At 34.8% G+C, this 22,435-nt stretch overlaps 1 protein-coding gene across 3 annotated transcripts in view; it reads right to left on the bottom strand.

Annotated features, from left to right (window-relative positions):
* Positions 1-293: 293 nt before the first annotated feature.
* LOC107445874 (phospholipid-transporting ATPase ID) overlaps positions 294-22,435 on the bottom strand; it is a 149,874-nt gene continuing 127,732 nt past the window's right edge. For all 3 annotated transcript variants that reach the window (XM_087163486.1, XM_087163485.1, XM_087163488.1), the window contains exons 18-23: positions 18,498-18,763; positions 16,116-16,299; positions 15,546-15,769; positions 9,985-10,068; positions 7,507-7,752; positions 294-1,013 (exon numbers count right to left, since the gene is read on the bottom strand). In XM_087163486.1, coding sequence (XP_087019612.1) covers positions 495-1,013; positions 7,507-7,752; positions 9,985-10,068; positions 15,546-15,769; positions 16,116-16,299; positions 18,498-18,763 — 1,523 coding nt within the window. In that variant the 3' untranslated portion in view covers positions 294-494. The remainder of the gene's footprint in view (positions 1,014-7,506; positions 7,753-9,984; positions 10,069-15,545; positions 15,770-16,115; positions 16,300-18,497; positions 18,764-22,435) is intronic.

The raw sequence follows: 22,435 nt of genomic DNA, 5'->3' as shown, positions 1-22,435 counted from the left end.
TCATTCCAAAAGGAAGTAACATTACATTAATTAATGATGAAATGAAAATAAATTTATAAAACTTTATTTTTGTAGAACCGAGAATTAGGGAGCTTGGAGTTTATAATTAAGAAGAGTAAATTATAAAAATTACTATTCATAAATAGAAAAAATTTTTAACTTAAAAATACTTCAACAATTCACAATCTATAATATTTCAGAAACAAATATTACAGACTAGAAATTTTCTAAATCTTTATTAAAAAGTGTTTCATTGCAATCAAATCATTCTCTTTGACCCATTTTTGTAAATATTTTGTATCGACACATTTAAAATATTTGCCGAAGTCCTAGAACTTCGGCTTCAAGCTGGAAGAATAGATTACCAATCGCGCTTAACTTTCAACGCCATCACAGAGTCATAAGGAAGTTGTGGATTCGCCAACAAGGTTTGGCGCTGTTTCAATTACATTTTTCAGTCAGTGAGGCAGTGATGATAGTTACCCGTTCAAAATTCACACTCGAATGGTCGGTCTGAACTGGGTAATTGTTCCTGGAAGCAAGGGTGGCAACATGTTGTTGGCGATGGAGCTTGATTTGGACTTCTTCATGATCTTTCCACTCATGATCAGTCTTCCAAAGCCTTCTTGATGGGCGAAAGCATAACCTGACCTCATAGATTTTCGCCTACTCGGTCTTCTCATCAGTTGTGGTAGAAGAATCTGTGGATGTTCCTCAACAGATTCCGCGTGGATTCTGATTCTCCTCTGCTTCAGTCGGACTCTGTCCGAGAGAGTTGGATGGATGTGGACATAGTAAAATCGGACGGTGATAATGGGTATGAGGAGGACAACGAAGACCAGAAGTGTGGTCAGCCAGAAGGTGGGTGAGCTCAGGGTCATCCGGAATGCCCCTAGGTACTTGCTGGCTATGAAGTCACTGTTGATGAGAAGTGTCAAAGCGAAGTAGAAAGCGAGGCTGCCGAAAATTACAATGTGATTGAAGACGGTCCAGTAAGATGTATCTAAGGATACCTAGAAGAGACATTTGAATCTAGTGTATTATGACATTTTATACGTCTCGAAATCAATTTTTAATATTTAAAGTAAGATACAATGAAAACAGTTGTTATTATTGTCGTCGGCTATTAAAACAGAGGGGATGCGATTGTTCTTGCTTTCCTGTGGCGCCATCTATGGGCAAGAATTCGACTTCTGCCACACTCATACGTCACAACCGTTTACAGGGTAGACCCATTCAAACACAAGTTCATTCATCTACAGATCGTAATTTTGTCCTGAACCCGAGTACGATCAATATTCAATTCAGCACCCCCCCAGAGATATAATTTGTTTGGGGAACATGGAGCACTTTGTGACCAGACGGATATAACATGCACCAGTCATCATTTACTACTTGGGGAATCTTCGGCAGGCTGAATTCGAACTCCCATTCTCATGAACGTGAGTCAGGCGCCCTGCCAATCAGACTCTCCCCGCCATAATGAAATCAGTTTGTTGACTAATTGCATCGTTTTTGTGGTTAACTTAAGGAGGTCAACTTATGGAGGGAGGATATATCATTGATTTTGATATTCAGTTATATCGATATTTATCATTTGAAACTTAGTTACTTCAAACTTATTTTCTATCAATAACTTTAAAAGCGTTACAAAGTAAATTTTTAATATTCAAACTGAAAGACCTCCAGAGTTTAAGAAACAACGAAACCTTTGTAAACTTGTGGTGCTTTGTTTTTTTGGTCCACTTAAATAGATCAACTTACGAAGGGAGGCTATGTTATTGATTCGGTTACTTAATTATTTCGATGCTTAGTATTTTTAAAACTTAGTTACTTCAAACCTCTGTTACATCAATAACTTCAAATGTCATACGTTTCGAAGTCAATTTTTAATAGTCAAACTGAGAGGCCTGCAGACCTCGAAACCCTTGTTAGTCGAACACTTCAGTTGCTTTGCTTTAGTGGTACAAGTTAGCATATCCGTAAATTCCTTATAAATTTTTCTTTTCTCTTGATGAAGTGGGCGTTACCAAGTAAATTTTTTGCTTGAGTGGGCGTTACTTATCAGAAAAACGATGCATTGTTTGTAGCTATACTCTTCGATTGTCTTTATTCTATTTTTGATTATAGTATTTCTATTTAATGTGTGGTTAACCACCTTCTCACCAGATGGCGATGAACTCTGCTCGCCAGATGGCAGTGCAAAACATTTCCCTCAACCTTTTTATGTGATGGCAACATCTCTTGTGTTCAAACTTTAGTTTCCAGAATCTGGCAACAGCTGAATATAAACATTCATTCGGGCTTGCTAGCCGGCGAACATTCACCTCTCTTAAAATGCTGCTGTCGTTAATCTTGTCAGTCTTTTACATTGTAACTTAATATGATTTCTTCTTTCTTTAATTATTATTAAACTGTTGTGATTATTAATTTTATTGAATCAATTTATTTAATATTATTTAATCTAATCACCACAGATTGGTGACCCTCAATGAATATAACGCGTAACTTTCTAAATCTTTAATCATCGGCTCAAATTTTATGCCGATTGCTCTCGACCTTAAATATTTCTAAATGTTTTCTTAAAAATTAAGGTTAACAACAATTTTTTTTATATAAAGATGCAAGCATTTATTATTTTTTTCATGTATCGTATGTGCACGTGAAATCGATCCTCGAGCTGCTTCAAAATGGTATGTTTAATTAATTTTTACTCTTTGATTTTTTTTTTAAAAAAAATACTGTGTATTTGTGTTTCCCTGCACTCAGTTCATGCATAATTGTTTACTTACCGTGTTATCTGTAAAATTCTGAATTTAGCTTTAAAATGTGTAAAAAATTCACGTAAAATATTTCCGGATCGTAATTCTTCATTTTCACCCTTAGAAAAAACATTCTAAATTTCTTTTTCATTTGTTTTTGGCAAATTTTGATTTTGTAATAATGGCTGGTGATGATGGCCCCATCACCCCAGAGGCACAAATCGCACATGTCTCTGTAAAACCACCCCCCTTCTGGAAATCAAATCCTACGCTATGGTTTGTTAGGTTGGAGGCTCAATTTTCATTAGCTAATATAACTACTGAACTAACAAAGTTTAATCACGTTGTAGCAGCTCTTGACGCTGACGTACTAACCTCTGTCAGTGACATACTAATTACTCCACCTGACAATCTTCCGTATTCTGCTATTAAAAAGCGCTTAATAGATTCGCATTCCGAGAGCGAATCTTCGAAAATTCGCTCATTGCTTCAAGGTTTGGAATTGGGCGATCAGCGTCCCTCACAGTTACTTGCGCGCATGCGTTCCTTAGCTGGCTCGTCCGTAGGAGAAGCGCTGCTTAAATAACTATGGTTGGGTAGATTGCCAAACAATACGCAATCCATTTTGGCAGCCCTAAATCAAGAGCTAAACCAATTAGCTATCGTTGCAGACAAAATTCATGAAACTTGGAATCCGCATTCGATTAACGCTGCAACAACGGATAAACAACAAACCTCAGGCGAAATGGAAGCTCAGATAGCTCAATTATCTAAGCAAGTTAGTGAGTTAACTACGTTGGTTCACAAGCAAATGGTTGAGTCTCGAAATCAACCAGCCAAACATTTTAGACGACGCAGTAATTCGCAAAAGTACCGGCAATTTAAAGAACCAATTAATGGTCAATGTTTTTACCACACAAACTTCGGTAATAGGGCAAAGAAATGTACGCCGCCGTGCTGTTTTGTTTCGGAAAACTAAATCGGCGATCGTCTCCTGGCCAAAACAACGACCGCCTCGTCAACCGTGTCTTATTGGCCGATTCCTCCTCTAAAATGACTTTTTTAATTGACACTGGTGCAGACGTTTCTGTAATTCCAAAAACCTATGCCTCTAACTCGAAATCTTTAAACAATTTAACTTTGTATGCCGCCAACGGCACAAAAATACCAACGTATGGAACTAAACGTATTATGCTTGATTTAAACCTGCGACGCCAGTTCAATTGGCCTTTTGTTATTGCTGACGTGCGACAACCTATCATAGGAATTGATTTCTTAAAACATTTTGACTTACTTGTTGATGCTAAAAACCATAGAGTTATTGATGCAAATACTAAACTTTCGTCTAACGGTCAACTTATAAATATCGACTCCGAATCATCTAATATAGCTATTTTAGTCGGAAATACTCAATTTGATAAGATCTTAAGTCAATATCCTGAGTTGATCAACCCTTCTCAACCTATTACTAATAACCAAACAACTCAGGTATTTCACCATATCGAAACGAAAGGCCCTCCAGTTTCTTCAAAACCCCGCAGACTCGCGCCAAATGTCCAAAATGCTGTAAAGAAAGAATTCGAATATTTAATTTCTCAAGGCATAATTCGACCATCAAAAAGTCCGTGGGCAAGCCCTCTTCACGTCGTGAAAAAAGCGAATGGTGACATTCGTCCGTGTGGTGACTACCGCAAACTAAACTCAATTACTGTACCCGATAAGTACCCAATTCCCCACATTCACGATTGTACACAAAACCTACATGGAAAAACGATATTCTCTACTATTGATTTAGCAAGAGCTTATCACCAAATTGCTATTCACCCTGCGGACATTCCAAAGACTGCTGTAACCACTCCATTTGGCTTATTTGAGTACACCACTATGCCATTTGGCCTTCGAAATGCAGGTCAAACCTTTCAACGACATATCCATCAAGTTTTATCTAACCTCGAATTTTGCGTACCATATTTCGACGATATTTTAATTGCCTCCTCGTCTGAAACAGAACACGTAGAGCACCTCCATCAAGTATTCTCGCGCCTCGTTAAATATGGTCTTAAATTAAATCCTGACAAATGTGTCCTAAGTAAATCGTCCGTAAGGTTTTTAGGCTGCCTTATAACATCCGAAGGAGTTAAAACTCTTCCCGAAAAAGTTATCGCAATCTCAGAATTCCCAAAACCTGAGACAATTTCTCAGCTCAGGCGATTTTTAGCCATGTTAAATTTTTATAGACGCTTTTTGCCCCATGCAGCTGAAACACAGGCGCCTTTAAATGATCTTCTAACTAATTGTAAAAAGAACGACAAACGGCCAGTTTTCTGGACTCAAGAAACAGATCTTGCATTTCAAAAATGTAAATCCGCTCTGGCTGACGCTGCGACTCTTGTTTACCACGCCCCCGACCAACATCTGCATTTATATGTAGATGCTTCAAATTCCGCGGTCGGCGCTGTTTTAAATTGCTTAACTATCGATGGTCTGAAACCATTGGCCTTCTTTTCTCGTAAACTGAGTGCAGCGGAAATGAAATACAGCACGTACGATAGGGAACTTCTAGCTATCTACATTTCAATTAAACATTTTCGGCACCAGCTAGACGGACAAAATTTTATTATATTTACCGATCATCGTCCCTTAACTTTTGCATTTACAAAAAATTCTGATTCTTGCTCCCCACGACAGCTCAGACACCTCGATTTCATTTCTCAATTCTGTACAGACATTCGGCATATATCCGGTTCTGAAAATGTCGTTGCCGATGCTTTATCGCGAATCTCTGAGTTAAAAGTCCTGACATTTGAGGATCTAGCTCTAGCGCAGGAAACTGACACCGAGCTGCAAAACTTGTTAAAAAACAGCGAAAACTCGCTTCAGCTGAAAGTCGTCACCATACCAAGCCAATTGAAACTTTGGTGCAACATTGAAAAAGACAAGCTGCGTCCCTTCGTTCCTGTTGCCTTCAGAAAATTAGTCTTCGACCAGCTGCATAACCTGTCTCACCCTGGCATACGAGCTACCAAGAAGCTAATTCTAGATCGCTACGTGTGGCCATCAATTGCAAAAGATGTTGTCACTTGGACTCGGGCTTGTGTGGACTGCCAGAAATCTAAAGTCGTCAAACACACCCGTAGTCCGATACAACCTTTTGTTCAGCCATCTCGTCGATTCGACCACGTCCACGTAGACCTCGTTGGACCCCTGCCACCTTCTGAAGGATTCTCCTATCTTCTTACCTGCATCGACCGTTTTTCAAGGTGGGCAGAAGCCATTCCTTTGGGTGACATATCAGCTGAGACTGTGGCACGCGCATTTGTGTCACAGTGGGTGTCCAGATTTGGTGTTCCCTCCATCATCACGACGGACCAAGGGAGACAATTCCAGTCTTCCCTTTTTACATCTTTGACAAGATTGCTTGGGGTTAAACATATTAGAACTACCCCCTACCACCCTGTCAGCAATGGCATGGTAGAGCGTTTTCATCGCTCGCTCAAGCAATCTCTCAAGTGCCACAACAAACTTAAATGGACTGAATCCCTACCCATTGTTCTCCTGGGACTACGCTCTGCATTTAAAGAGGACCTAAAGTGCACTTCTGCCGAACTTGTCTACGGTATGACACTTCGTCTCCCAGGTGAATTCCTTGCTCCTACATCAAATAGCGACGAACCTCACCCGTCCGAGTTTGTTAAACAACTGAAGAACATGATGCAGTCTCTAGCTCCAACCCCAGCATCTTCACACAGCGAGCCAGGCTCTTTTGTCCACCCTTCCCTTGCGAGCTGCACCCATGTTTTTGTCCGTCATGGTGGTGTTAAGAAACCACTCCAAACTCCCTATGACGGGCCCTTTCAAGTCATAGAAAGAGCTGAAAAATTCTTAACCATCACCATCAACAACAAACCGACAACTATTAGTGTTGACCGTCTAAAACCCAGTTTTTCTGTGAACTTCGACAAAACCAGCTCAACAGAAAGTGTTTCCAAAGCATCCGTTCCTATCTCCAGACCTACTTCCCCAGAGTCAACTTCCAGCATGGTAAATGCTGAAACGAACACTGTTCTGCCAAAGACAAACGTGACTCGATCTGGGAGGAGGGTCCGTTTCAACTCCAAATATCTGTGACCTCAGTGCCAAGGCACTTGGGGGGGGGAGTACTGTGGTGAACCACCTTCTCACCAGATGGCGATGAACTCTGCTCGCCAGATGGCAGTGCAAAACATTTCCCTCAACCTTTTTATGTGATGGCAACATCTCTTGTGTTCAAACTTTAGTTTCCAGAATCTGGCAACAGCTGAATATAAACATTCATTCGGGCTTGCTAGCCGGCGAACATTCACCTCTCTTAAAATGCTGCTGTCGTTAATCTTGTCAGTCTTTTACATTGTAACTTAATATGATTTCTTCTTTCTTTAATTATTATTAAACTGTTGTGATTATTAATTTTATTGAATCAATTTATTTAATATTATTTAATCTAATCACCACAAATGGTTCTCTTTTCTTTGATACAATTACAATTCATGTAATTTTTTTACGTTTAAAAAGCAAAAATAATAAAAGGAAAGTAAGTTACTGAGACAATATTTTAAATATTTGTATAATTTTATACTGTAAATGCAGATTAAAAGCAAATTTTTTATTATCTTTTAATAAAGTCTGAAAGGTACTACAGGCTTTTCTTTTCACTTTACAAAGGAACTTATATTGTTTACGCGATATTTATGATTCTATCACAAACCTGGGCAGTGACGACCAGTACAAGCAACGTGGAGACGACTGTGCCCAACAATTGGTGACTGTCCATGTTGAGGCCATCTTTGTTGATAAGCTGGTTGAAGGCTCCGTAAGAGACGAAGAACAGGGTGAAGGATGTACAAACACCATGCACCAGAGATTTGAGAAATTCTTTTTTGTTGAAGAATAAATTGTGGTGGCCTGGTGTGTACAGTCTAGGATAATGCAGAGAGTTTCTGTCATTACAATCCTGAAACAAAGAGTGTTATTAATTACTGGTAAAAAAAGTTTATTAAAAAATTGTTAACAATTTGGGTGTACTATAAAGACTGAATAAACTAAACACAATCTGATTACACGTCATCGACACATAATGCCATTGTAATTCACATATTTCGAGAAAAACGCTGAACGAAAGTAGAATGTATCAAGTCCACAAACTTTATTGAACATTTTATAACCGTCGTTGAACAGCCCAATTTCGGACTTACAACGATTAATGTTCAACACCGTAGCCTTGCAATTTTGAATCCCATCCAGAAGACAAGGGAATTCCTGGATCAAGTATTGGGTGGAATTAGCTTTCCTTGAGGATTTTTCGAACGAACTAACCCGCATTTGCGTTATATGGAGAAGAAAATCACGAAAACCATCATTGATCAGCCTCACTACAAGGGTACTCAAACCCGCGATTCATTTACCACTGAGAATATTTCACGTCTGCATTTTGGTCTGTGCTATCCGGGTATTGAATTTGTATCGATCAGTTGTGGCTGGGATTCGAACCCGGTTCATCTCATTGGAAGGCGAGCTCTCTATCCCTTGAGCCAGCACGGCTCAAAATTCTCAATCATCTTATACGTTTGAAGGGGAAAGTGCTCAAAATATTAGAACTCATAACGGGGCATGCATACTAGAAGGGCTGAGAAGGGTGGGGTGGGAAAGTTGTCAGTCTTGAGGACAAAGAAGTATGTTAATTTTTATAACTCTGGATTGATATCAACTGTCATCTCATTGGATGGCGAAAAATATCAAGTCATAATTCTGAAATTATGTGCATATATTTTTATTTAGAACTGGTAACTTTTATCGAAACATTAAGTAGCATTTTTATTTACAATGAATTAATTACCTAAGTGTAATATTAAGCATTTTCAGTCAAATTTACGTAACTTTTGTCCCATTGACGTGATATAATACTGTGGAAAATATAGTAGTTGATAACTTTTCCGCCGTATAGCTAAAATATACGATAAATTTGACGTTATCAACATACTATAATGTATACATTTGAAGTAGAATTAAGTAAGGAGGTAATTTTATGCATATAAAGTTGCTTTTATTTGTTATCCATAATTCTTGATTGGATTCTGATCGTGAATAGAGATATTTATCGCTTTCAGGAAGCACTTATTAGTTAACGTGTACAATGTTCTGCGCATGCTCAGCAGAGAAACGAGATTCTACGAGACCATAAGTTTGAAAGATCGAGGTTGGAGAAGAAATGATGGTGACTCTGAAATTATAAGTTTGAAAGACAAATGTAAGATAAATGTGTTATTGTGTGCATAGCATAGATAAGTGATTTTTTTCTCTAATGCCTTTTTTTTCAGCTAACGATTAAGGTTTTTTGAGTAATAAGTTTGTGAGAAGCGTTAAAATCTTAAGAAAGCTTATTCATGGCAAAGTATATATTTTTCATAGCTTATTGTCTGATATATTCAACGCAATATTCAGTTTTAAATTTAATTAATATTCTTGATATTGCTAATATGAACATGAAAATTTAGCTTAACAAAAAATAACAAATGATTGCTCAGGTAATAAATAACGAATCGAAAGCAATTAGCTTGGGAAAACACAGAAAAGCAACTCGGCAATGGCCGAAATGTAGATTAGATGCAAATAACTGCGTAATTTTGCTGAAGTAAAGAAAATAACGCTCTCTACTTTAGAAATACTCCCTCCATAGGATAAATTCAGTTCTAGAAAGAAAAAAAAAGAGCTCAATTTACACTGGTGGTCCACTTAAAAGAGCAGGCACCTTGATGGATTTCACCTTACATGAAGTGTTTTTTTTTCTCAAAGGGTCATTCTAGCTTAATAATAAATAACAAATGCTGGCTCAAGAAATATGCAAAAATCGATTACAATCAATAAATAAATATTTTGCTATTCTAATGGTGAGGAAGTAGACCAGATACAAATAACCCGAAGGTTTTACTGAAATAAATTATATAGCACCCTATTCTGTTGAAATCATCATTCAGGAAATTTGTTTTATTTTCCCCCCCTTAAAAAATTAAATTACAAGTCAATTAAGACCGGTGCTTTTTCACACTTTTTTAAGCTTTGATTTTCATAGAATTACAAATATTTCACAAAAACCTTGAATTACATCAATTAACATGGGTTGGTCCACAGGTGTGATTTGATTGTGAAAGTATTTTTTGATGTTTTCTAAATACCATAATTGACTCACCTGATCAAATATTCCAAGAGCTAAGACAGGCATTGAAGTATAGAAGACATTGTAGCAAGATATGAAGTTCGGATCATAAAGAGTCTAAATAAATAATAATACATATTAGAAATAAAATTCCATTAAAAAAACTACGGGATTTCGTCCCTTACCCGCCAACTAGCAGCATGCATTTTGGAGGTTGGCGATAATTATTTTTTTTAGGTGATAGGTTGGCGATTGTTTTTGCTTCTTAACGAAAAACAATGCTAAAAGTGTGTTTCGCGTGATAGTTTTACAATTTAAGAAATACATGTAATCGTTAAAAAATTTTTGTGCAGTCTTATCATATGGTGACTGTATAAAAATGGTTATAAATATATTGCGGCATGGTTAAAAAGAAGTTAAAAACTTTAAGGAATTGACTATTATTATGCTTTGAAGGACAAGGTGAACTTATATTAGAATATACAGCCTACGATTGATATAACGAACCTTGTAGTTCAGGCAAAATCAGAAGCTATAACGATATGTCGCTTTATTGTAGGCGCGTAAAAATACAGCAATTAATAACTGAAGAGCAGAGTGGAGGAACCAGGTAAGTGACATTTTTTATTTTCGAAAGAGAAATAATGGAATAATTTTTTAAACCATTCAAAGAGCACATAAACCAAAATATCGTATTTCTTAAATCAAAATTAAAAAAAAAAAAAAAAAAAAATACTCAAAAAAAAACCTAAATTTTTGAAACCCAGATTTAGTTTCACAGATTAAATGTCTGATTCCGTTTGGATAAAACTTACACTTAATCAATTTGCTGAGTTACCGCTGTAAATTCATCTTTATATCTGCTTTTACAAATTTTAATTTAATTTTTGCTATTATTACTTACATTTTCATTTAATTTCCAATACAGGAAAAAAAGATGGATTTGATACCAAATTTATAAAAAGTAATAGTTTGGTTTTATTGAAAAATTTTGTGCGAATTCTATTTGATTTAAAAAATCTATGTAATTCATTGCCACTGGTAACAGTATTTTACAAAAAAAAAATTCAAATGTTTGAGTGTATAAGAATGTAGCAAGGCGATTGAGATTGCATATTTAGCACTGTTTTTCAAATACCATCGATTATTTATCAGAAAAATAGAAACCTTTAATCTTGTCAAAATAAGATTTGCAAGCTTAATAAAATTACTTTTATCAATGATGCAACACAATATTACATTTTAAAATCTACCACTTTAAAATAAGAATTAAAATTATAAAGTATATTAGTATTTATTATCGGTCGTATGAGTTTCCTTTATCTCTGTAAAATAAATAAAGCATTTGTGAGTTTGTATTGTAACAAGCTTGTGAATGCGTGGAATTTTATAACTCTAAGAAGTAAGAAGTGGCTCCTATCCCATGCACCTTGAGCTAGTTAGCGTTGTGTGATGTGTGAGTTCCTTGCTGTCAACAGGTAATGTGGTCTCTTAGTGGCCCACAACCATACTTCTGTAAAAATATCTCTTTCAAAATGATAGATGCATTTTTTCAGAATTTTATTTAATGAAATTAAGACCAACTTTTACAATTTTTTTTGAGAATGTCTGCGAGACTCGGAAAAAAAAATCATAAAAAGTAGAAATTAAATAACAAAACGTGTTAAATGATGATAATTACGCCTACTTTTTTAATGGCCTCACCATGAGATAACTTCATAGTCTTTTTTCTTTCCCGGGGCTTTTAGGCTCAGAAGGAGCCTTTTAGCTGCTCATATTGACTTGAAATATCATGTTGCATATTCATCATGAATTTTTAAATTAATAGCAGTCATAGTCATATTACTGCTCAAGGCCTTTGGGCCCCGAAAGGGCCTTTTACCTTTTCATCTTGATTTGTGAAGTAATTTTCGTCATGAGTTTTGAAAGAAGATAACTTCAAAAACGTCGCATTTCATATGTTACTTTGAATATGTCAGGGTGGATAAATTACTTAAAATGAAAAATGCAAAACTAAGAATTACTTAAATTTCTTTAACACAGGATAATATTTTCCAGCATACCTAGAGCACAGCCAACGCCTCCTATAACTGAAAGCCTCCACACAGTTTTTTTATAGGTAGTCCGATCAGACCCCTATGAAGGATATCCACTTACCAAACGAATCATTAAATACAGAATATATTTAACATAAGAAAGTGGTAGCAAATATATGACTAAAAATTTATTTTATTTATGAATATTATTGTTTTGCTTTATTTACTTGTCAACCACTACAGATTCAATTCTCAAATGTATAAGATAAATTTCTCTCAATTACTTTTAGAAAAGGTTTTGGGTTCATGCGCACAACTGGTTCACTTTTTAAACAGTCTGCGCGGACTACTTATAAAAGACCGTGTGGAGGCTTCTTGATGTAGGAGGTGATGGCACAGCTCACTCGACGGACAAGGCTTTAATTTTCCCTTAATTCTGACGCATCTATATATTTTACTTTGAATTATTTAGTGGTGAATTTATATAAGCAAATTATTACTCAGCCCACAAATAAATTGGTAAAGAAATAGCTTGGCTACCCGTTTCTTCTTTTTTACCCTGATTATCATCACCCTGATAAAGCATTTTATGACTCGCCTGTCCCTACGAAGTTAAAAAAACTCTCTCAGAACAGCCGATTGCTCCGCTTTTTGCAAAAGTCTTAAGAAATCGGTTGCAAATAAAAATTGTAGAACTTGTAGAGAAAGGATAATAACTCCTATTCTTTTAAAGGGAAACAACAAGATAATTGTGATTAAGTTACATTGTATATCATACTTCGAATTTTCACTATGTAGTGTTGAAAAAAATTTCTGAAAATAAACAATAGCAAACTATTTATTTCGTTACCACTGGAAAATTCTTTTTTTAGAAAGTGGTGCAAGTGGCATCTGTGTAAAAACTAACTCTTAGAGCATTTTTGGTAACATTTTAAAAGCTAAACAAAGTGTGTCATTGTAAGTTTTGAATCATTTCCAAGTATTCGTGTGAAGAATAACTTTAAATAATATTTACGAAACAAAGAATTAAGCATTAAAATATAAAATTAGCTACCACTGAAGGAAATTTTCCCTATAAGTATAGAACGATGACAGCTCTGCATATCCATGCCTGCCAACTTCTACGCTTAATATTTTATCGAGTGAAAGACATCTAAGAACCAAAGCTTTAAGATTTTTTGGTAATTTAGCCAAATTATTCACTCCTCACCAGGGATGAACAAAAACAACGAGGCGTTGCATAAGAACTTCTAAATCTTTTATAATTGAGATGGGAAAAATTTAAAGGACTAAAAAAAAAAAAAAAAAAAAAAACTTATTTAAGCATAAATATTTGTCTGCTTTATCCTTTAAGCTCTTTAAATAGTTTTTTTTCCTCGATATACAGTGAATTTTCTCTGGACTGACCACACTGTTCCACAGTAAAATGGATATTAACACGTTCACGCCGGATCAAAGTTATTATTTGACTTTTTCCGCGTTTGGTGCAGAGGTTTGTCCGGTCGCTGGGAGAGGTTTTGATGGTCTCTACTAAAGGTTTCTTCAACACAAGATCTACGGAAAAAATTCCTATGTCGATCAAGAGTGGTCGTAAATAAAGGAGGTTGCTACACAGGGGTTTTTCTTTCCTGGAGGTTTTCCTGTGTGTATTTGCATTTGAAGTAAAAGTTCAGTGTTTTTAAGTAAAAGCAGTTTTTAAAAAAATATCACATACTTTTTTCTTCTTCCTAAAACCGTTTTCTCTTCTTTTTTTTAAGATATAAATTTATACTAGGAGGCTCCGCCCCCTGCTCGCTAACGCTCGCCAACCCCCGAGAATTGCTACGAAATCCTATGTGGTTCACGCCGTGAACCATGGCTCGCTGCGCTCGCTCGCCAATGAACACAATGTTCTAGCACAAAGACATAATATATTATCATCAAAGACATAGTATTTTATCATCAAAGACATAGTATTGTACTTATGTAGAAGAATTCTATCAATGTTCTTATTGGCTTTTAAAAAAGTATATTAGCTATTTAGATTGTACATGGTGAAAAAATCAAAACATTAGCTAAATAAGAAACATATTAGCAAAATAAATTATCAAATATTGCTTCACTAATATTATGCATTTTAAAGCGTGAAAATTCAATGCATAAATAAACGCGAAATATAAAAAAATTCAATGCATTCAATACAAACACTTAAACGTTTTTTAGACGTTTAGGTAGCTCCCAGTAGAAAAATATCAATTCAACAGCGGCCTTTTAAAGCATTCTCACTTCCATTAATTAATTCCTAATTGAGTTTAAATTAAATATTGTCATGTTTTTAGTGCATGAATCTGAATTGAACAACCTGATAATGCTCTCTCTGGTTATTGTTATCTGGTTGCTCACTACGTGCTCTTGCGCGCCGAATCAAATCAATTAAAAATGAAAACTGTTGCCAGCGCGAGAAAAGAAATATCATCGGTTTTATTGATACATACATACATACGTACGTACGTATTAGCGTTTTATATAATATAGATAGATTATGGTTGGCTATAGGTGTGAAAATAAAAAAAATAAATAAAAAACTGGTAGCCAAATTACTGCATTTATGTCTGGTATAAAGGAAAAGTAAAACATGTTTCAATTGCTTTGAATCGCGATTGAACGCTCAAAATGCTGCTTTAATATGAATTCAAAACAGAACCCATTCACGCTCAACCAAAAAAAGTCGTCTAAACATAAAAACAAATATTCGAAAAATTCTAATTTACATTTGTTTATATAAAGTGCATATTGCTTCCTGCTACATTGCTACCAACAACTACGGAAAGTTCGTTGTAATACCTTTTTTTTAAAAATTTAATGTGTTAATGTGGCTCATAAATATCTTTTTATTTCTTGGATTATAATTTATATTTAATATGATTCAGACTAACTCTAAAAACAAATAAATCAATCTTAAAGAGCAAGTTAAAAAATCGAAAATGAGTATAAGCCAAAGCACATGTGAAATATTAATTTTATTTACAATTGCATTCTAATTAGTTATTCACTACCACTTATGAAATATTTCCTCTGAAAGAATTAAAGGTCGCAACGCTGCCTTATCAGGGATGCCACTGGTGACCAAAAATGTAAAAAGTGGTAGACATTTAATTCATTTTTATTTATTTATTATCTTTTATCTTTTTAATATTTCAATTATAATTTCTACTATACATATATGTGTGTGTGTGTGAATGATTGAATTATTTATGCAGTGTTTTCGACAAAATTAATTTAAATGAAATTTGAAAAATTGTGAATTAAATATTAAAGTATAACATTTGCTACCACTAGAAAAAATTTTTCCCCGATCCCGAACTGCTCACCACTGGTGTAAAATAAACCTAGGCTCAAAAGGGTAATATGCGAGAAAGTGTGGTTAACTTAATTTTGTATAATAAGGGGAAAATTTATTTAAATTTAAATGAAACTTCAATCGAGAAGTATTAATTTTGCTAAGTCTTTAATTATTAAAATAATATCTTAGAAAAATCCACAAAAAATAGGTTCTTATAGTGAATAATTGAATCTTACCTGTGCAGAAAAGCCGCAAAAGAAGGCAAACCAAAAATGTGCAAGCGTGAATGCAAAATTTTTGTAAAAGAAGTAACGAAGGAATTTGCACATTCTGAAATAGGACCATCGGCCGTGGACCAACAAAAGTCTTTCCAAGTAACGGAATTGTGCCAGAGAAAAATCACTCGCCAAGACAGCTTGCATTCCTTCCTGTCCACTTATGCCGACTCCAATGTGTGCCACTAAAATAATAAAAAACTTCATTTAGAACAAACAATATATAACCAGGTAAGGACAAAAAATGATGTCCATACTATTATGGGTATGTCCAAGGAAAGAGATTTGAATCCTGATTGTGAGACAATGATTACCATAAAAATAAATGCGTTACAAAAGTAAAGTTTTTCACTTTAATTATCCTGATGGCTTTTGTAAATAATTTAAAAAATGTGCAAGCAATAAAAAAATAATTTTTAAATTTGTACAAAATTTTAGGCAAAGTGAAATTTTCCTTTAAATGTAAAATTGTTGTTAATTATTATGCATTTATGATACTTGAATTTGCATCAATAGTTTATCAAAGCTTACTTTTGATCATAGACACATCATTTGCACCATCTCCTATAGCCAAGGTGACGGCTCCTATATGACGTTTAACTAAATCAACCACCAGGGCTTTCTGCAGGGGTGTCACACGACAGCATATAACAGCTTTGCATTGGCAAGCCACTTCAAGGAATAAGACTTCCATACTAGGGTCTAATGCGTACACCTGAAATAAATATTATTTACTAATATCATGATACTGCACAAAAATTGAAGACCTGATTCAAAATGAAATTGATTTAAAAATTGAAGACCTGAATCAGTTTTTAAAGTACTTATTTATTTTTGTAATTATAGCTCTAAACGTAAAAGGAGCTTAAAAAAATTAATTTTGTTATAAGTATTAATCTGAAAAATTAAAGGCCATCCGTGAGCGCTGGAATTATTCATATTACTAGTGCGCTTTATTTATAATGCGATTTAATATCATATTTGTTATGATTATTTTTAACATTGAATTAGTAGTGCTTAGAGAACAATTTTCTACTTAGTTTAAACTTGTTTTAAAATGAATATATTACCACTATGTTAGAGCTGGATTATACCTTTCGTAGGCCCTAGGCACAGCCGTTTTTGGGCCCTCCCCTCCTTCCCCCACCCCTCCCCTCTTTTCAAAATATATGCTAAAATTTTCTTGCATATTTTTTTTTTTACATTTTTATTAATATGGATTTCAATTTAAAAATTTGTTTATCGAACTTTATCTGCAATTCGACAGCATAATACAAGATTTCGTTAAATCCAAAAATCGCAAAAAAGTAATATCTTAGATCATAAGATTCTGCAAAATAATTTATTACCGAAAAATATTATATTTTTATTTGTATCTTCATAATTTTGTGCAAAAATACACCTGTTGTTTTTAAAGCTAAATTATTTTTGTCAACAAATTTTTTTCTCCCAAGTTTTTCGTAGGCCCCTGAATTTCGTAGGCCCTAGGCACGTGCCTAGTGTGCCTATAGGTTAATCCGGCCCTGCACTATGTACAATGTGCAAAATAACTTTTGATCTAATGATCGGATCTTCACGCTCTAGGACTCGACCTTAATAGTTTGAGGGGGTGAAGTCAAATATGCTAATTAGTTAGTGCAGACGATATTTTCAGTTAATATATCAGACTCAAAAATGTACTTTCTCTGAATAAACATACCTTCTTTTCGACGTATTCGGATTTCTGACCCCCAAAATACAGCGAGTAGCCCCTATCTGGGAAATATACTACCAATAGTTTGGTCTGGAGAGCGATCCAAAGTTTTGACCCGTAAATATTCATTTTTCTTTTTGTGTACTTCACCATAGCTCGAGAACTTTTTAAGTGAATTGAAAAAGTTTCTCACACACTTATGAAATTCGTCCATTGAACTATAATTCCATTCAGAAAATAACTTTTATTAAATATTTATTATTTTTTTATTTATTAATGGTCAAAAAAAATTTTGAGTTACAAGTCACACAATTGTTTTCATCATTTCAAAGAACTTCATTTTACATGGCAAAATAAAAAAGTTAAGCAAAATCTGTTAAATAGTTCCTGAGAATTTGAATTTCAAAAAAGTAAGATATTTATATACGATGATCCGTTTAGATCAACAGATTATTAGATCCAAATGTTATTCAGGGTTATTCCAAACGTTATTACAAAGAGTACATGAGCATCCAAAGAGAAAACGCATAGCTGATGGAACTTCTTAACTGCCTCGGTTTCTATGTAAGCATTTGCCACAATTTTTTAAGAGGGAAAATAGTTCAATCGGTTCCATGACGTTACGAGTTTGTGTGAGAAAGAATATCGCAGTTGTAAAAGGCGAAGTATTTAAATACTGAGTGAGAGTGACAGATAAGATCAATGTGGATGTAAATATTTAACAATTATTAATAAAGCCTACGTCAGAAAGCCTTCACACCACGCTGCGCAGACTATTTAAAAAGGGAACCAGTTGGGCGCATGAACCCAAATTCTTTTTTAAAAGTGACTGAGAGGAATTTATCATATATATATATATATATATATATATATATATATATATATATATATATATATATATATATATATATATATATATATATATATATATATATATATATATATATATATATATATATTGCTGTGGTTGACAAGCAAATAAGACAAACCAATCATATTCATAAAATAAGAAGAAATTAAGAGATATATTTGCTACCACTTTCTTAATTTGATTGGATTTTTTAATAAATGACTCTTTCGTAGCCTGGTTTACCTTCATCGTGGTCTGATCGGACTACCTTTAAGAAACCGTGTGGAGGCTTTAAGTTATATGAAGCGTTGACGTTGCTACGTCACGAATTAAAAAAAAGTCATGCGTTGACTACTATGACTGCACTCACCAGACTGTGCCCGTTGACGACAAGTGCAAAGCCACCGGAAGGATCGACTGGAGTTTCAGCAGGAGCATTGTAATCGTTCTCGAATCTGATGACAGTACATCCACCTATTGCACCTCCCTTGCCATGAGCAAGAACGTTGGCAATCGCTTCTCTGTAGCGTCTCAACTGGTTGGCAACTTCGGTGAATTCATTGGCGTCCACGATAAAAATATCGACCATTTCGTCTGAGAGCAACCGACAGGAGTAGCCGATGTTTATAGCGGTTTCTGAAATTGTAAATGACTCTATTATTCAATGTCAGCGAAAATGAAAGACCAGATTTCAAAAGTTCATACATTTGAATCTATTAAGTAATGTACTATTAGTAATGAATCTATTAGTAATGTTAAGTAATATAATTACAGTAATTGGTGCAAAAACTTTATATATATATATATATATATATAACAAAAAACTCAACATGATTGCACCCGAGTGACTCGGGCACAATCATGTTGAGAAATGCCACTCAGAGTGGCATTTTACATAAGGTTTTAAATTATCAAGAAGTTGTGGTGAGTAAAAACCATAAAGTTGGAATTTACTAAATAAAGAATGCTGCATTTAGAGACTACCACTCGAAAATATTTATCCGTTGTCGGGAGCAAGTGGCATCTCCAATTCTTTGTAATCTCTAGTTCTCGTGGTGGTTACTGATTAAGTAGGATCAGGGGTGAAAGCGAGACCGAAAAGAGAAAAGGCTGGTAGTAAAACAATTTCCGTCATTGCTAGTTTTCGGGAGGAGTTTACTTACTCTTTTTTAAATCATTCAACAATATCTATTTTATCTTGGAAAAGAAGCAGATTTATATATATGTTAAAATCTTAAAGAAATCTTGATAGTTACAGATATTTTATTTTTCTCGGAAAAAATGCTGTAATAAAATGTCTTTCGCACCAGTTTCTCATCTTTTCCGTCTTGCAATATAAGGGCTTTCAGCCATGAGTAGGATTTCTAGTGTTTGTGTGGGGTATATATTATTTAAAAAAATAAATCTTACCTGCCAACTTTTAGGCGCTTGAAAGGAGCTTTTTACCAGCGGTAATGTATTAACTACTGAATTTATAATATCGGCAAACTCCTAATAAGAATTAACACGTTGAACGCCCCGCTAAATTTACATGACTTGCCCATCTGGCCACGGTAAATAACTACAAACTAAATTTGCCAATATTAGCAATATTAAATGTGAATTTGCCAATGAATGACGACGAATGGGAAGCAAGGAACGAAAAAGGGTGGTTAGTTAGGCACCCTTTAAGTAACTAACCACCCTATCACCCATTCACCACCCATTCCTCGTCATTCATTCACTCTTCCCTCCTATTGGCCGTTGCCCTAACCCCCCTTGTGACGTCACCTTTCTCTATATTTACCCTGTTTTCTCTCATTTCCTTCTGTTGCACTGATAAAGGTTGCCCTTTGAGCATCCGAAACAGCTGTCTACATTTATAAATATTTTTTTGTGCTCTTAAACGTTGTTCACCTTAGATTGGAAAGTCTAGTGTCAGCCACCGATGGCTGACGTGGCGCTCAACGTGTTAAAAGTATTAAGGATTAAATCAAGGGGACATTGCAGACAACTCCAATCGTTGAATATCCTCCGATTGAAGGTATTGGATCATCAACTGAGCCCCAGATTGAACGGGCATTATTGTCCATAGAGATGAAATGTAGAACTTCACGTGGAACATATGCTCCACGGAAAAGGCTCACATAGGGCGCAGGGATCTCTTTTTCGTACCACTGTCCTATCAGAAAACTTTTATCGGACACATGAAGGCCTATATTACCGTCTGCCATGATGCCTACTCAAATCATCAGACTACACTGAATATAGTTAAGAATGTTAAAGCGCCGATATTAACTCCCGGGTTCTTTCTATATGAGAGCACGTCTTGAGTAGCTGTCCAACTCAAACCCAGACTTAGCTCACCCCCAATCATCCTCTGCCCGAGACAGATGCTCTTGGCACCATGCTAGATGGTCCTTTTTTGGTTCATAGTCTAAGGTATGCAAACTACACGGAGACAAGTATGCAGGTGACCTGCATCAAGTCTCTCGGCCACTGTTATGCGTAAAATGGATTGCATTATATAGCCGGCATGGCTGCCCTTTTGCGGCCTTGACTAGATCGTCGAAACCCAGAAATCCCTACATCAGGTAGCCTGTAAATGGCCCGCCTCAAGTCAACCAACTACCCGCCATCTTGGGAAGTTTTCTAGATGACGATGACTTGTCATACTTACGATGCATAAACTTAGAAATTAAAAAAAAATAAGGATTTGAGCTAAGTTACAATGTTTCAATACGTCTTTACGCTACAAGCTTTGGTGAGAAAATGTGGTAATTCCACACTTTGTATAATTTGTAAGGATTTCTATAATTTGTGGTATGATAAATTTGTTATATAATGAAGAATCTTTAAATTAATCTTATTACAATATTTTTTTTCTTGCGTACATTTGAATATACGTACATTTTTATTTAATCTGAAAATTTAAGGCAAAAAATATTTTTTATTGATTGTTTTTTTCTTTAAATGAGACTGGATGTTTTATTATAAATATAAATTATACAGTATATAAAAATCTAAATTTAAAAAAAAATGTATATTTTTGCGCGTTTGTTAAATATGAAATATGATTGAAACAAAAGATATTATTTAAAGACTTGGTATTTTTACATCAAGTTATTGACATTTATATTTTAAGGTGTGAAATCAATAAAGTTTTCTATCTTCTTTCCCCTCCCCTTCATTCGGCGAGTTATTGTTTTTGTGAAATGAAGTGAAAAAAGGAAAATGAACGAAAAGAAATGAGTCAAAAAGAAAAACAGAGAGAGAGTGAGAAATTTGAAAAAAATAAACACATCAACAATAATTTACGCAAGAAAATTTTAAGAAATATGCTAAATTTTTTTTACGTTTTTGCCTATTTATAATGTTAACTATAATTTGCCGTGCGTGAGAGAAAGTGTATAGTGGTTGCGAAGCTATCCTTGCATTCGGGAGTTTTCGCGTTCAAATCCTGTAGGTTACATGTCTATAGTAATTTTTTGTTTATAGATTTATATCTGCCAAAATTTTGCGTCTATCAAAATTTTGTGTTACATTACTGCTATAAATGTCACAAATTTTAAAATTATTTTTGAGGAAATAATATAGTGAATAAAATATCCGATAATTAAAAAATTTATTTGAAGTTTTAAAACAACTAAATTAAAAGTTTTTTTAAAAAATAAATTCCATTTCCAAATTCTATATTATATCTAATATCGAAGTAATATTTGATTTGATTTATTTATTATACACCTTTTGAAACATAAAGTAATTTCTTTTGAGAACAATACGACTTTTTTTTTCTTTTATAATTTCCTGCCTGTCCTATTTTGCAGGAAGAAAGTTTAAGATTGAAATGAAAAATGTAATAACTTGAAAATTGTAAAATATGAATTCAGTGAAATTTTCGGACCTCGCGGAATGTGATAATCCGTTTTTATCTTTAGGGCATTCGTCTATAATACTCTAGAGCAGTGTTCCCCAACCCCCGGTCCACGGACCGGTACCGGTCCGTGGTACAAATGGTACCGGGCCGTCCATTTCATTGAAACTGAATTTAAATTCCTAGGTTCCCCAAATTAAAAATATCTGGTAAGGAATGGATGTGCCACCCATTTCTCAACAAATCGGGCGAATCTAGCATGTGTGTGCAAGAAGATCAACTGCTGGAGATTGCAAATGACGACGGCAGCCTTAAAACTACGCTAGAAACAACAACTCTGCCGGTGTTCTGGATTAAAGACATGGCAAAATACCCCGAGATTGCCACCACAACACTTAAATCCCTATTGTCATTTCCGACTACTTACCAAAACAAAGCAACGGAATAAACTGGAC

This window comes from Parasteatoda tepidariorum, chromosome 5 (assembly GCF_982258835.1).
Source record: "Parasteatoda tepidariorum strain Cologne lab strain chromosome 5, Ptep-v5.0, whole genome shotgun sequence".
In the NCBI taxonomy this organism is placed as follows: Eukaryota; Metazoa; Arthropoda; class Arachnida; order Araneae; family Theridiidae; genus Parasteatoda; species Parasteatoda tepidariorum.
The sequence above is the reverse complement of the archived record's forward strand: the minus strand, read 5'-3'. Positions and strand labels throughout refer to the sequence as shown.